General features: G+C 33.6%; 2 protein-coding genes across 2 annotated transcripts; both read left to right on the top strand.

Annotated features, from left to right (window-relative positions):
* The first annotated feature begins 5532 nt into the window (after nt 1-5532).
* Nucleotides 5533-7593, top strand: LOC103488026 (aldehyde oxidase GLOX-like). The gene has a single exon (XM_008446558.3). The coding sequence runs from the start codon at nt 5740-5742 to the stop codon at nt 7429-7431; it is 1692 nt and encodes a 563-aa protein (XP_008444780.1). The 5' UTR covers nt 5533-5739; the 3' UTR covers nt 7432-7593.
* A 2025-nt stretch (nt 7594-9618) lies between these two features.
* Nucleotides 9619-12910, top strand: LOC103488027 (uncharacterized). The gene is made up of 3 exons (XM_008446559.3): nt 9619-9775; nt 11683-11853; nt 12493-12910. The coding sequence occupies exons 1-3, from the start codon at nt 9686-9688 to the stop codon at nt 12574-12576; spliced, it is 345 nt and encodes a 114-aa protein (XP_008444781.1). The 5' UTR covers nt 9619-9685; the 3' UTR covers nt 12577-12910.
* Nucleotides 12911-13953: the final 1043 nt, after the last annotated feature.

Genomic DNA, 13953 nt, shown 5'->3' with positions numbered 1-13953 from the left:
TAATAATAATAAACTGCCGGACCAAAATTTCCCTTTTTCTTTGCAAGGAAAATTGAATTTCTACCATGATTTGGTTTTTTTTTTTTCTTATATTATATTGTATGAGAAAATCAATTTACTTTTTTGTGAGGGTTGCCTTCCTAGACTCAATGTCCATGGCCCAACCCCGCAAGCCCAACGAAATTTGGAGGGAGGAACTTCTCTCCCCTCTTCATGATCTCCAACGTCGCAACCAATCTAACTTACTACCTGTTTTGGAGACGGGATACTGTAACTAAACTCATTCAACAATTCCAAAACAAAGAAGTAAACTCGGAAAAACCTCCTACCTTAATCCCCGTGTTTAATTAAACTATTGCATTTTGTGTATTGATATCTAAGGTGGTCTTTGTTGGAGTTGGTCACCGTAGCAATTGTTGAAATTGTTCGGCATAAGCGATTGTCAAATATGATCATATGATATGGGTAGTTGTCAATGGTTGCTGGAAGTAGTGAGGAATCCATATACTTTGTTGGCGAGAAGCTTTGTAATTTCGTAAAACTAATTTGAAAAAAAAATGTAAATGGTAGGGTTGGTATATTGGACAAGAAATGGTTGGAGAACTAAATACCATTTGATTAACTAATAACAACGATACAGAGTTAGTTATGTACATATATGAAACAAACATAAAATTGAGGAGGATCGATACCTCTAAATCCATACTAAATGTATTGATGGTCGGAGGTATACATTGTTGTTTGTCAATTAAGGTTATTAAAAGGAGCAAATAAACGAGTATTTGACTTTACTAAGCCTTAACATTAAAGTGAAATAATCCATCAACTATGTCCAAATTCCATTTTGTATTATATTGTATCGAGAGTATGCAAAAAAAAAAAGTTGTGCAGAGTGATATAAATAAAAAAATTTGTGTAAACATTCGCACAAGAAACCTTGTTATGTTTGTATTTCTTCTAAAGGCCACAGTTTTTCATGCAATTGATCATGTTTTGATAGTGTTACTATTCTATTATAAATTTTCAATCATGTTTAATCATGCAACGATAGTGAAAATGTTTATCCTAACAACAATAACACAAACACACTTATTGTGATGATCTTAAAAGAGATTGTACTTATGGTACATTTAGCAAGACTCATATGAAATATAACATAATTTTTAAAAGTTTAAATTGTACAACATCTTGTCCATGTAATTACAAAGATAAATAACACAAATAACCTCTATTGTTATTAGTTGCTCTCTTTGTTACTTTCAATTTTTATTTTATCTTTTGTAAAGATATATTTCTTAATCGTAATTGTACCACACGTAACACTCGATGATAATTAAAAAAACAAAAAAATAAAAAGGTAAAGACAAATTACCAAAAATAAAGAAATTTTATTTTCGTAAGTTTTTGAAGTAAGTATGTTTAGTCTATTTGTCATCTTAGTATATAATTTTTTTTCTCTATATAAAATATTTAAATTTAATATTAAAAAACCGATCGGTTTGAACAAATACATATTTTTCAATATTTCCTTGCTTTCGTCCTCTATCTATCGTCTCTCTCCATCTCTACATCACCATTGTGTCTCTTTGAAGTTGGAAACAAAACCTCCAAATAACAATTCATGTAAAAAACTCTTAAATCGAAGAAAAATTACAAGTTGGAAAAACATTATCATGCGAAGAATTATAAGGACCACATCAAATATTTTTCACTTCTCGTCCCCAATTACGAAACTACCCTCTTAAAAGATTTTGATCACCGCCAAACTAAAAGAACACAATATTTAATTTAATTAGAATATAATCAATACACAAAAACGTGTATTTGATTCGAAACATTTGTAAATGAAAAAAAAAAACAAAAGGACTCCTTTTACATGCATGACAACCTTAAAGGGGGCGCGAGAGTATAGAATAAATGCTACCGTCAATGTTAACACGGTGGGGGGAGGGGGTTGAAATAAAAAGAAAAAAAAAAAAAAAAAGAATTGAAGGGGGTGGAATTGAGTAATGAATGTATGTCTGTGGTGACTGAGTAAGCCAACCGACGTCGTTCTGGTCTTTCGTCTTTATGCCATTTGCAGGCATTATTAAATGCTGTATTTAACCCTCCACCCTTCCCTTCATCAAATAGAAACAAAGTGGCTACCTTCCAACTAAATGCACACTTCAACCCCCCCCCCCCCCCCCCCCCCCAACCTTTTTTATTTTTTATTTTACATTTATATATTCATATTTTTTTGTAGTTTTCGTGCACATTTTGAAATGAAAATTTATTATAAAATATTTTCAACACTTTGACAATTTACGTTAATTTGATAGAATTTGATTTAAGAAAAACACGCAATCCAAAAAAAACTATTTTATTATTGTTGTTGTTTAAAAAGGAAAACTATGATTGAATATGAATGTTTTTTTTTTCTTTTCTGTTTCTCTTCCTGTTCCTGTTGGTTAGTTAAAGAAATAATTAGAACGAGGCCATAACTCCTGTTTGACCAAATTGGGGACTGGTTGACCACTGCCTCATGCCGCCGACAACTCCGCCCTAATAACCAACGAGCTGTCGAATCCAATTCCAAAATTGATTGTGAACAAAAGGTTCATATCTATTTTGATATGCCATAAGCTTTTTCAGCTTTAGCTTTAGCATATTTGTTATTTATAAACTCATAAGGCATATACCGTTTTATTTAAAACCAAAACAATTTTCATAAGCCTGAATTTACCACCCTAAACCCTGAGCCTTATATATATATCGACTAAAAATTGGTATATTCTATTATGCACGACTCTGATGTAGATCATCGTAATTTAATGGTATATACAAATCTGAACAAAAAAATTACATCATTTTTTCATTGACAGCTTTTTAGACATGAAGTGATATGTATTTTAAGACGATGCAATACAATTTAGTGGTGGAGACATGCAACTTTAATTAATAGACAATAATATGTATTTTTGTTGTGTTATAACTATTAAAATTGACATAACAAATCAGTGTTGATTTGGACCATAAATATGATGTGTCTAATGGTACAATCAAATTCCATCAAACGAATAAATTATCTTGAAGATTCGTAATTTGTCTTCTTTTTTTTTTTCTTTCAAATAGTTACAAGTATTTGTTTAATTAATTTTGTATGTATGCTATAATAAATTATAAAATTCACATGCATGGCATATATTCTTACAACATTATCCTTTGCTTAATATTTTTTAAATCAAAACCAGAAGTTGAAGTTCTTTTTATTTTCTTCTATTATTTATTTTCTTTTTTATTATTTGAAAAATGGCAATTTTAAAACTAGGAATATATTTAGTCTTAACATTTATTTCATCTTCCTAACAAAATAATAGTAGGGTTAAAAGATGTCCTAAAATTTAACTCTCTTGCTACCATGTCTCTTTTCTTTAAATGTAAAAATCTAAAAGTTTTAGACATGCATATAAAAACGATGTTGAAAAAATGGGATGGGTCAAAGATGGAACATTCTCAAACTATTTACGTTTTAGGGCAAAATCAAGTATAATAAGAGTTTTTGTATTTTTTTATTATTTTTGAAAAATTTTATTGAAGAAAATTATAATAATTTGTCAAGTACGATTTTTGGAACGGTATGAAGTAAAAAAAAAATGAAGATCCGAAGTAGCAAAAAAGAAAACAATAATAAATTCGAAAATTGTTATAATGCAAATCAGTCATTTATCGATATTATATAATAATTGAAATCCTTTATCAACATTATACATACATAAAAATTTTCAAATAAATATAGATTAAATTATTGTGTACGATAATTAAGTACAATACATACAAATTTCATACAGTGAAGTTTGAAGTCCATCAAAATAATTTCTACAAAGTTACACTATACCTAGTTATACTTATATATTTAATTATTATTATTATTATTTAATTAAATAAAGTGGTTCGATTAGATTTTAGAATCGGTTTAATATCTTAAACTGAACCGAACCACATAAGAATCAGTTTCAATTTAACACAAATCAAATCGAATCTCGTACATTCAGTCTCGTTTTGGTTCGGTTTTCAACTTTTTTTTTGAACACCCATACATATAAACGATTAAGTGAAACTTACAAAAAGGTCATCCAATACCAGAAAACGACAAAATTGTAAAAACCATCCCTAAAACCTAATAATAGTATAAACATAGTAATTTGAGGGTTTAATTGTAACGATGATCATAAAATTTGAGAAACTAATCAATCTTAACCTTAGTAGAAATTCACAAGGTCTAGTTTGAAAGTGTAATAACAAAACGGGTTTGAAAAAACAATATATATAAAGGGAAGGGAGGGCATGGTGTGAAATGCAAGTGTCGATGTCAAGCAGCAGAGCAGTCAGAAATTTCAGGCAATGGCCGATGATATTTAAATTAGATTTAAATATTAATTTCGAAAGGCAGTCAATTAATATACGTTTGTTCTTATTGGTTATGCTAACCGACGTCGTTCCGCTCTCAGGCATATTATTAAATGCCTTATTTAACCCCACCCTCCATTGAAATGTTGAAAGAAATTGGTGACCTTCCAAGTAAATACCCACTCTACACTTCTAAATACATTTTCTTAAATAAAAATATTTTGTTTTTTTTTTTTCTTAAACCTAATTCCTTTTTCCTTTTATTACAATCATTCTAATGTTTATAAATTATAATAAAAGTATTTAGTAAATTTGATTATTGAATGATAGGTAAAACGTATATAAGAAAATAAAGGATTTAAACGTAGAAGAGATGTTTGTAAACTTAATTTTAATAAACTAAATGATTTTCAAACCAAACTCAAATGATTAGTTTGATTTATTTCGAATTTTTAGAGATCGTATTTAATTAATTTGTCACTAATTGAGTTCGATAAAAATGTGAAAGATATTAATCATTCTAGAAACTAGCTTTCTAATAAAAACCATGATTACTTTAATTTCATTGAGTTTACCAAACCCACCAATTAATTGCCATATTAATATCAGATAATTATTGTCAAAATGTTTTTGTTCCAATCCAACAATTAAGATGGGTGACGGATTGAAATACGAAATGGTAATTATTTTATCCATAGAGCCTCAATGAACATTGATAAAATATATAATTATTTAGATATAAAAATATCACATTCCTTATTTCAATTTTTTTATTTTTTAACTATTTAAGCTACATTGTAAATCTAACCTTTAAAACTTTTAAGTGCAATATTTAGCCATTAAATTACTTGTTGAATTTTGTAATTTTGGAGGTTTCAAGATTCGTAATTTAACATAATATTTATTATTAATAATTAAAAGATTTATTATTATTATTATTATTATTATTATTATTATTATTTATATATAAATGAAAAGTCACTCTTTATTTAATAGGGTTTTCCGAAAAAAACAATCTTGGGATGAAATTCTATTTAATAGGTTTTCCGGAGAAAATTCCACGCTTTATTTAAAATAAAAAAAGAAAAAGAATTATTTCAAAATAATAATTTTGTTTTCCTTTGCATTATTTTACTGCTCTTCTTCCTCTTCTCTTTTTCTCCTCCATTCACTCACTCCTTCCTCTCTTCTCCTTTATTTTCAGTCAATCATTTCACCTCTTTTTTCTTCTTGTTCCGACCGACCAGTCAGTCACTAGGTATTGCAAGCTTCATCAAAATTTACAAACGGCAATCGAAATACCGGTAGTTGCCGGCAACCTGAGCTCAAAAAAACGACACCACTCGACCAATGATCACCAACAAATGGCGGATTTTAAAAGTGCGAGCAACCTATTTTTATGTAACAATGCTACTTCGAACTCTTCTATTCGCGGAATTTCTTTTTCCTGTTTCGCCGTGGCCGTCGCAACCAATTGACGGCGGCGGATGGCATCTTCTTCAGGAAAACATCGGAGTTCTGCCAATGCACATGCAGTTACTTCACAATGACAGAGTCGTCATCTTCGACAGAACCGACTTCGGTGCCTCGAATTTGTCTTTTCCGGACGGAAAATGCCGAACGGATCCAAATGACGTGGCTCTTAAACTTGATTGCACTGCTCACTCTCTCGAGTATGACATCGCTTCCAACTCGTTTCGCCCACTCATGGTTCAGACTGATGTCTGGTGCTCTGCCGGTGCCGCCATGAGCGACGGAGCGCTTGTTCAGACTGGGGGATTCAATGACGGCGATAGGAGGGTTAGAATTTTCAAGCCGTATCCTAATGGCTCGGATTGGGAGGAGATTCCGTTTGCTCTAGCTGTCCGCCGATGGTACCCGACGAACCAAATTTTGCCTGACGGACGACAGATTGTAATCGGCGGACGGCGGCAATTCAGCTACGAATTTGTTCCGAAAACCAATGGAGCTACCAAGGCGTATAGCTTCCCGTTTTTGGTGGAGACGAATGATCCAATGATCGAGAACAATTTGTATCCATTCGTATTTTTGAACGTTGACGGGAATTTGTTCGTCTTCGCGAACAATCGGTCGATTCTGTTCGATTACGCAAGGAACAAGGTGCTAAAGATTTTTCCTGCAATTCCCGGCGGCGATCCACGGTGTTACCCGAGCACCGGATCGGCGGCGCTTCTGCCGTTGAGGAATCTACAGGCGGCAACGATTGAAGCAGAGGTTTTGGTCTGCGGCGGAGCACCGAAAGGAGCTTTTGACAAAGCCGTGAATCGGATCTTCGTCGGAGCTTTAAATACTTGCGCCAAAATTAAAATAACCGACCCGAAACCCGAGTGGGTCATGGAAACCATGCCGATGGGCAGAGTAATGGGGGACATGGTTTTGCTTCCAAACGGCAACGTTTTAATTATTAACGGTGCCGGTTCAGGTACGGCCGGGTGGGATAACGCCCGAGACCCAGTCCTGAATCCGGTTTTGTACCGACCAAACGACTCCCCCGGTTCGAGGTTCCGGTTGCTGAACCCAAGTCCGATCCCCCGCCTTTATCACTCCACGGCTGTTCTCCTCCGCGACGGCCGCGTATTGGTCGGCGGGAGCAATCCAAATGTATACTACAACTTCACCGGTGTACCATTTCCAACAGAGTTGAGACTGGAGGCGTTTTCGCCGCCGTATTTGGATCCAGAATTTGAAAATCTGCGGCCGAAAATATTGTCCCCGTCGTCTCAAACCACCGTGAGTCACGCGCAACAGTTAGCAGTTCGGTTTACCGTGACCGGCAACAATGTCACTTTGAACGCGGTGGAGGTGACGATGGTGGCGCCGCCGTTCAACACGCATTCATTTTCCATGAGTCAGAGACTGCTAGTAATTGGCGGTGAGAATGTGACGGATATGGGAAATGCCACGTGGGATGTCCATGTCAGCATACCCAAGTCGGGTACGATTGCTCCATCCGGGTATTACCTTCTCTTTGTGGTTCATCGGGAGATTCCCAGTAATGGCATCTGGATCCGTCTCCTGTGACGGCAATATCTAAAAGAAAATTATTATTCTCATTTATTCTAATTCTATTTTATATTTTCCCCTTTTACTTAATTTCCACATGGAAACAGACTACTTTGAGTTCTCTTTTATGCTTCGTTTATTTAGAGAGAAGAGGTTCAAAATTTTGTAACCTTCTGGATTTACTAGCCTTACTTAATTTAAAATTTTCTATGTTATCTAAACACTATTAAATTAATTATGATTTTAATGGGTTATTTGTTAATTTAGCTCTAAGGTAATTATTGTTATTAATAAGTTAAAGCCTCCTAAGAGGCTATTACTTTCACGTGAAGAAACGGGGAGAATCAGTATGTGCTATCTTTTTTATAAATAAAAATTTTAAAAGAAAGAGAATAATAAAAGTGAACTAAAAAGAGGGAGTGAATGAAAATATGCAGCCTTTGATATTCCTGAAGGTCGTGCACGTGGACTTGGTTGTGGTTGAGCTACAACGGTGATATCAGAGTTCTTGTGATCGAGTTGGACTGAGCTAATTGGAGTTCTCACTCCTAAGAAAAGTTCTTTATTACACAAAAAACCAATGGAATATCACATGCACGTCGTTGCCCCTAAGCACGTGCCACAAACCATGCTTTATCCAATCAAAATTTCACTGCCCATATACTTGGATGTCTACGTTTAAGAATCCATAATAAAATTTCATCGATAGAATAATTGTAATGTGATCTTCCTTTGGTCCAACTGTCACGTGCTTTCAAAATAATTAATGTTCGACCTAAAGCATCGTTCTTAGATTAAAGTTGGTCCAAAGCCAGATGTTCGAACTCAACCTGCCTTAAGAAGAAAAAAACAATAAAGAAAAAAGAAACATTTCTCCCTTTGAATCGATCACATTCGAAGGCTTTAATTGTTGAAATTGATTTATATATGTGTGTATGGATGGATCTAAAAACTAAAAAGAAGTTAATTATTACACAAGAAAACAAAGGAATATCACATGCAAGTCATTCCCCAAATTGCACGTGCCACGTAGGACACTTTATCCAACCAAAGGTTCGTAGCCCATAACATTCACTAATCACTCCTTCGTCCTTATTTACCTTAATCTATAGTCCAAATTTTAAATGATTGTTGGTTGGACTAAAAAAATTTACATTTAATACCAATTTAGATTTAATGGACTATAATTTCATATTATATAAAGACTTCTATCTTCAACCCAACTAATAATGAAGTGACTCATTGTAGCTTGTAAAATTTGTAATTTTTTTCCAATAAGAAACCTTCCAAAGTATGGTGTTTGTCAAATCAAAACAAAGAAAATAATCCTCAAATTAATCGATTGAAATACGTAGGTTTAGATTTTTCACATGGAATTGCTTGACCTCTTAAAAGAACAAAACAGCAAAAAAACCAAAAAGAAATTTGTCTTCCACTAAGCATTGTGCGTACAACACATGACACCAACAATATACATATATATATACATAAAATACTTAAATGCATGCATATCGAACGTTACTTATCTTCGATTATCCAATCCAAATCTTTCTACCTGACAAATTATTCTTACTTATTTTTTGAAACATTTTTATTACTTATTCGATGTAAGTGATGAGAGGATAATGCATAAAGATAGGTGCATCTTATAATGCACCTAAGTATTACACTACACTACATAATTTAAAACTTGTTTATTGATATATCTTGTCAATTTCAATTCTAAGAGACATTGATAGTTAAACTGTCAAAACGAGTTTTAACAATCACGACTTCTTAAGCAAATTAACACAGAAAGAAGAAAGACAATCACAACCTAAGCCATTCATGAAGGATAATGGGTAGAATAATATATGAAAAACCATATTTTTATATAAAAGAACAACCAAAAAGAAGAAGCCAAAAGAGCACATGGCCATTTTACTCCCTCACCCATAACATAACAAAAAAAAAAGAGATATTAACAACATTGTCAACAAATTTGACATTCTCAACAAAAGTAACTATAACAGTTTGTGACATTTTTTCTTTCACATTCGTTGTATATATATATAAAAAAAAAGCTGTAAAATTAATTTTGGATAAAAGTTAAAAACTGTTTTGAGAAAGTGTGTTTTAAAAAATTAAAAAACACACACAATACAACTAAACCGCTTGGTCCAATCCCGACCGACCCCGACCGGTCCAAACCGGTTGTCGTCTTCTCGTCTTCTCGCCCAGGAGGCCACAGCACAACAACCGCCCAAAGAGGAGAATTTTCTTTACTCTGTAAATGGAGGGGAGTAAGGGTTACGTGTGGGCAATTTCAGCCGGTCTCAACGCTGCTCTTTCCGCCATTGCAGCCAAACTTTTCTCCTATACGGTAATCTTTATCCATTTCATTCGTTTCACTCTCGAGCCCAATACAATAGCTCATAGATGCGATGTTCTGCCCTAATTTTTATGAACCAGCACAATCGAAACCTGATTTTTTCGATTGTATCGATTCTTTATCATTCTTGTTCTAACTTCGAATCACATGGAAATCGCCTCTGCCATCTGTTTTGCACCCATAAAATCGGGTGGGAAGGATTTTGGCTAGTATCGTAGTTGTTGGAAGTGCAAGTAGGCAATCTGAGTACATTTTCCCCCACCTGGTTAGATTTAGAGTGTGATTATAACATCCATCAGTACTTGCTAACTCGAGAATAGGTGGATAAGACGCACGCTATTATCTCAAAAGTTGATGGTTTGATCCACCCACAAATTTTGAGCTCAAGAAAGCATCCATCGTTATTTGGGGATTTTTTGGGTTGGTTTGTTGTGTCTAATTTCCTATAACGTGAAGCGTTGGGGATAAGTAGTTTAAGGAAGAAAAATAAGTGGCTGTGGAGGTTCTCAAAAGGGTTTACTGAGTTGTGTTTTGGCACGGTAATGGTGAAGATGAGCTGGGGTGGTTTACCCACAGCAAGGATGGGCGGAAAGGAAGTTCTTGGCGTGTCTCCAAATTCAGTTGTCATATCACATGGAGATCTTTGTTCAGCTATGTTTGTAATAGGAGGAAGGCTTCATTTTGGAAGGAAAGGTCTGGGTAATTTACAATTTGTAGCTAGATTCCCACTGTTCTTCTTGGTTTGAAGTCCGATAATTCATCAGTCTTAGGTGCTTGGTTAGAGCCTAGAGGCAACTCGATTTTGTAATGTTGTTGCTACAGGAAGAGGGAATGGGAGAGCTACAACTACAAGCTTTATTGGACCTCCTTGTGAGTTGTGTTCAATGATCATCGACTCTCAATTATTGTTACTAGGAAGAGGATTGGAAAAGTGGAAAATGATATGTGAATGCAACGGGGAATGTTGTGAGTGAGCCCATGACTTAGTTATGACGTCGGCAGGGTATGTCTATTTTAGGGGTTATCTGTGTATAGCTGGAATAGAGAGTTATCTTTTTGGTTAGTATAACCTTGAACTTGTCTGGGACTTTGGAGAGAGGGAAGCTCTTGAGCTATCCCTAGCTCAGCTTGATTTTTGGCTTTTTTATCCCTCGGGCAGCTAATTTCTTGGTAAAACCATTGTTGGATATATTCACTCTTCTTCGCCACCAGTGGCCTTCCAAGGCTCTGTAACGTATGAAAATTCGATGTTTTGATGTACATTTGTCTTCTAGGACACTTAAGATTGGTGAAGTGCAAAGAAAGTGTCTTAGCAACTTTTTTAAGTCCTAGTTATTCTGTGTGCTAGGTATGCAAGTAGGGGAGGTTCAAGCTCATCTATTCTTCACTGTTCTCATGTTTCAAAATGTTGGAAAGGAATATTTCACCACCTTGAAGTCTGAATGATAACGGTCATTGATTCTTCACCCGTTGAAAATATCTGTCACTTTGCTTGATCAACGATTAAAGAGCTAGGTCAAAATTTTGTGGATCAAATCTATAATATCTGTGAATCTAGAAATAGAGTAAACCAAAAGGTTCTCTAAGGCAAATGCATTGCTTGGGAGGAGAGAGTTGGTCTGGGGTGACGGCATGCATCTCCTTGAAGTGCTTTATCTAGCTCTTTCTTTTTCTATAATTACTCTTCACTTGTAAATTGTAATTAATTCTTATTGAAATTGTGGTACTTCCATAGAAATCTCAATGGGGTTCATGTAAATTTTTGATCTAACTTCTCAATACATCAACAAGAACATTCTTGTTGCCACTACATTGACAAAGCTGCTATAAGCTGAAAACCGACATACCGTGTTTCCCTCTTACCTTTGTTTTGATTTTAGCATTTCTTTTTTGAACAGTTCTTTAGGTACGGTCTGGTAATTGCGTTCAACTTGGCAATGTGGGGATGTTATGTCAATAGCTTAAAAGCTCTCTCATCATTACAAGCTACAGGGACAAACTTTTCAGCTAACTTTCTTTGTTCTGGTCTAGCTGGTTTCTTTTTGTTCGAAGAAGCATTATCGTTTCAGGTAAATCCTTGATCACATCCATTGCTGTTTCCCAATTCCAATATTCTAAATTATTGTTTATTTCTTTATCAATTTGCCCAATAACAAAAGAGTTTATTCCTTTAGTCAAAATACTGGTTGGATTTTTCATGCCGTACAATGATCTAATATATTCTACGGCAGTTCAGGCAATCAGTTCGAGTTTCATGGCCTTTTAACTTTGTTTATGCCTGGTAGTCTGTCTCTTACTCTCCAACAGATTTGAAATTTCTTTCTTCTTATTTAAGTTCACTTGTGATGTTTGCCGCCAAATCTTTTCTGATTACTGCAGTAGCAGAGTTGAACAAAAAAAAAAGAAAGCACATAGGTGCTGATGATAGACCTCTTTGTATGGTCGTATTTTTGTAATCTCACGAGCTGTTGGTTGTTACCATTTTGTTAAACTCGATGTATACAAGTATCAGTAATTTGTCAATCAATGTAGAAGCGAGCAATGACAATGAAGAATACTTGCTACTTAAGGAGTAGTACTCTGGAATCGTCCACTTCACTTTTGTTCGATATTTTTCCCACTTCCAAAAATTTGCTGTAGCCGTTATAGTTTCAAGCATCTAACACATTCAAATCTACATCTCTTAACATCAATGCACTCTTTTCCAGTGGTTTGTAGGCGCCATATTGATTGTAATCGGCGTGCTGATTTTGAATAAATCGAGCATTGAGAAGAAGGAAAGCAAGGACTGAACTTTGCTCGTAGGTTGTCATCATTTTTTTCGTCTTGTAGCCCTGCTTTTGAACATGAACAAGTTCTCTGATTCTTGAAAGAAACGAATGGTCAAATTTGCAACGTGTTCGAAATCAAGCCATTTGAAGTTATAGCAGGGTAGCTCCGTCAACGGCGGACATTGTTCTCGACGTGCAGGTTCTTGAGATGTGAATTAAAGAACTATCCATCATCTGCTCAAGTTTTCTCAGTTTCGATTATAGAATTTATGACTTCCTGTTTGATAAGTAATGCTCTTCATTCTTCTACGCAAATATTTAACTATTTGTTGGAATGCATTTGAATTTTGATAAATTTTTTATTTCGTTTTTTCTATCTTCAAATTTATTTTACGCTTTTACTCCTAAGATTTAAGTTTAATTTACATTTGGTCCCTACATTTTGAAATGTTATTTTCTTATATCTTAAGATTTAAGTTTAATTTGCATTTGGTCCCTACATTTTGAAATGTTATTTTTTTATATCTTAAGTTTTTAATTTAATTTTCATTTGGTCTTTAAATTTTAATATTTTACATTTTTACCTTTGAATTTCACTAATGCTTACTTTGGTATTTCAATTTATTTCAATATAATTATGAAGTGATAAAGTCATGACAACTACTTTGGTAGTGAAAACTTAAAATTTGTTTTAATAGCGATTAAAAAGAAACAATGAAAACCAATTATCTATAGTTAATTAAACTCTCTGAAATTAAGCAATGGGCATTAAATGTTTAATTAAACTACAAAATCATAAATAAAAAAGTATTGCAAAATCTAGAGATGAAATAAAAATATGATCCAATACTTGAGTTGAACAAGTGTTTTTTTATTATTAAAAAATATAATCGTCGAAAGTATTTATAAAATATAGTAAAATTTTGTTATTTTTAAGAATGTCCAAAATATTTTTTTTCTTTTTTAAATTTATCACTGTTACTGTATTAAATGGAAGACTTTGCTCCAATTTGTGCACTGTTTTTTTCTTTTCTTGTTCGACTGTAATTATGTTGGAAAATTGGAAATTGACACAGCTTTTGTCCATAAATAAATCTGATCAATTATTATCTTCCTTTTTCCATTCTATTTTAAGGGGAAATTATACAACCACTTGTTCAACACATTTATAAATCTTAACGTTTCATATTAACGATATAAATCACACCTACGAGAGGAAAATAAATAAATAAAATCACTTTATGTTTAATCACCTCTATCTAGACAATTACAATGAAGAAAAAAGAAAAAAGGTAGGAATTATGAAAACATGTAAGGACGATAGTCTGTTTTCACAGCCCATTTCATTAATTTTTACTGAAACTATAAAACAATTTAATTGTTTTAAACTAATTAATA

This window comes from Cucumis melo, chromosome 3 (assembly GCF_025177605.1).
Source record: "Cucumis melo cultivar AY chromosome 3, USDA_Cmelo_AY_1.0, whole genome shotgun sequence".
NCBI classification, from domain to species: domain Eukaryota; kingdom Viridiplantae; phylum Streptophyta; class Magnoliopsida; order Cucurbitales; family Cucurbitaceae; genus Cucumis; species Cucumis melo.
Note: the sequence above shows the minus strand (reverse complement) of the source record. Positions and strands in the feature narration are given on the sequence as shown.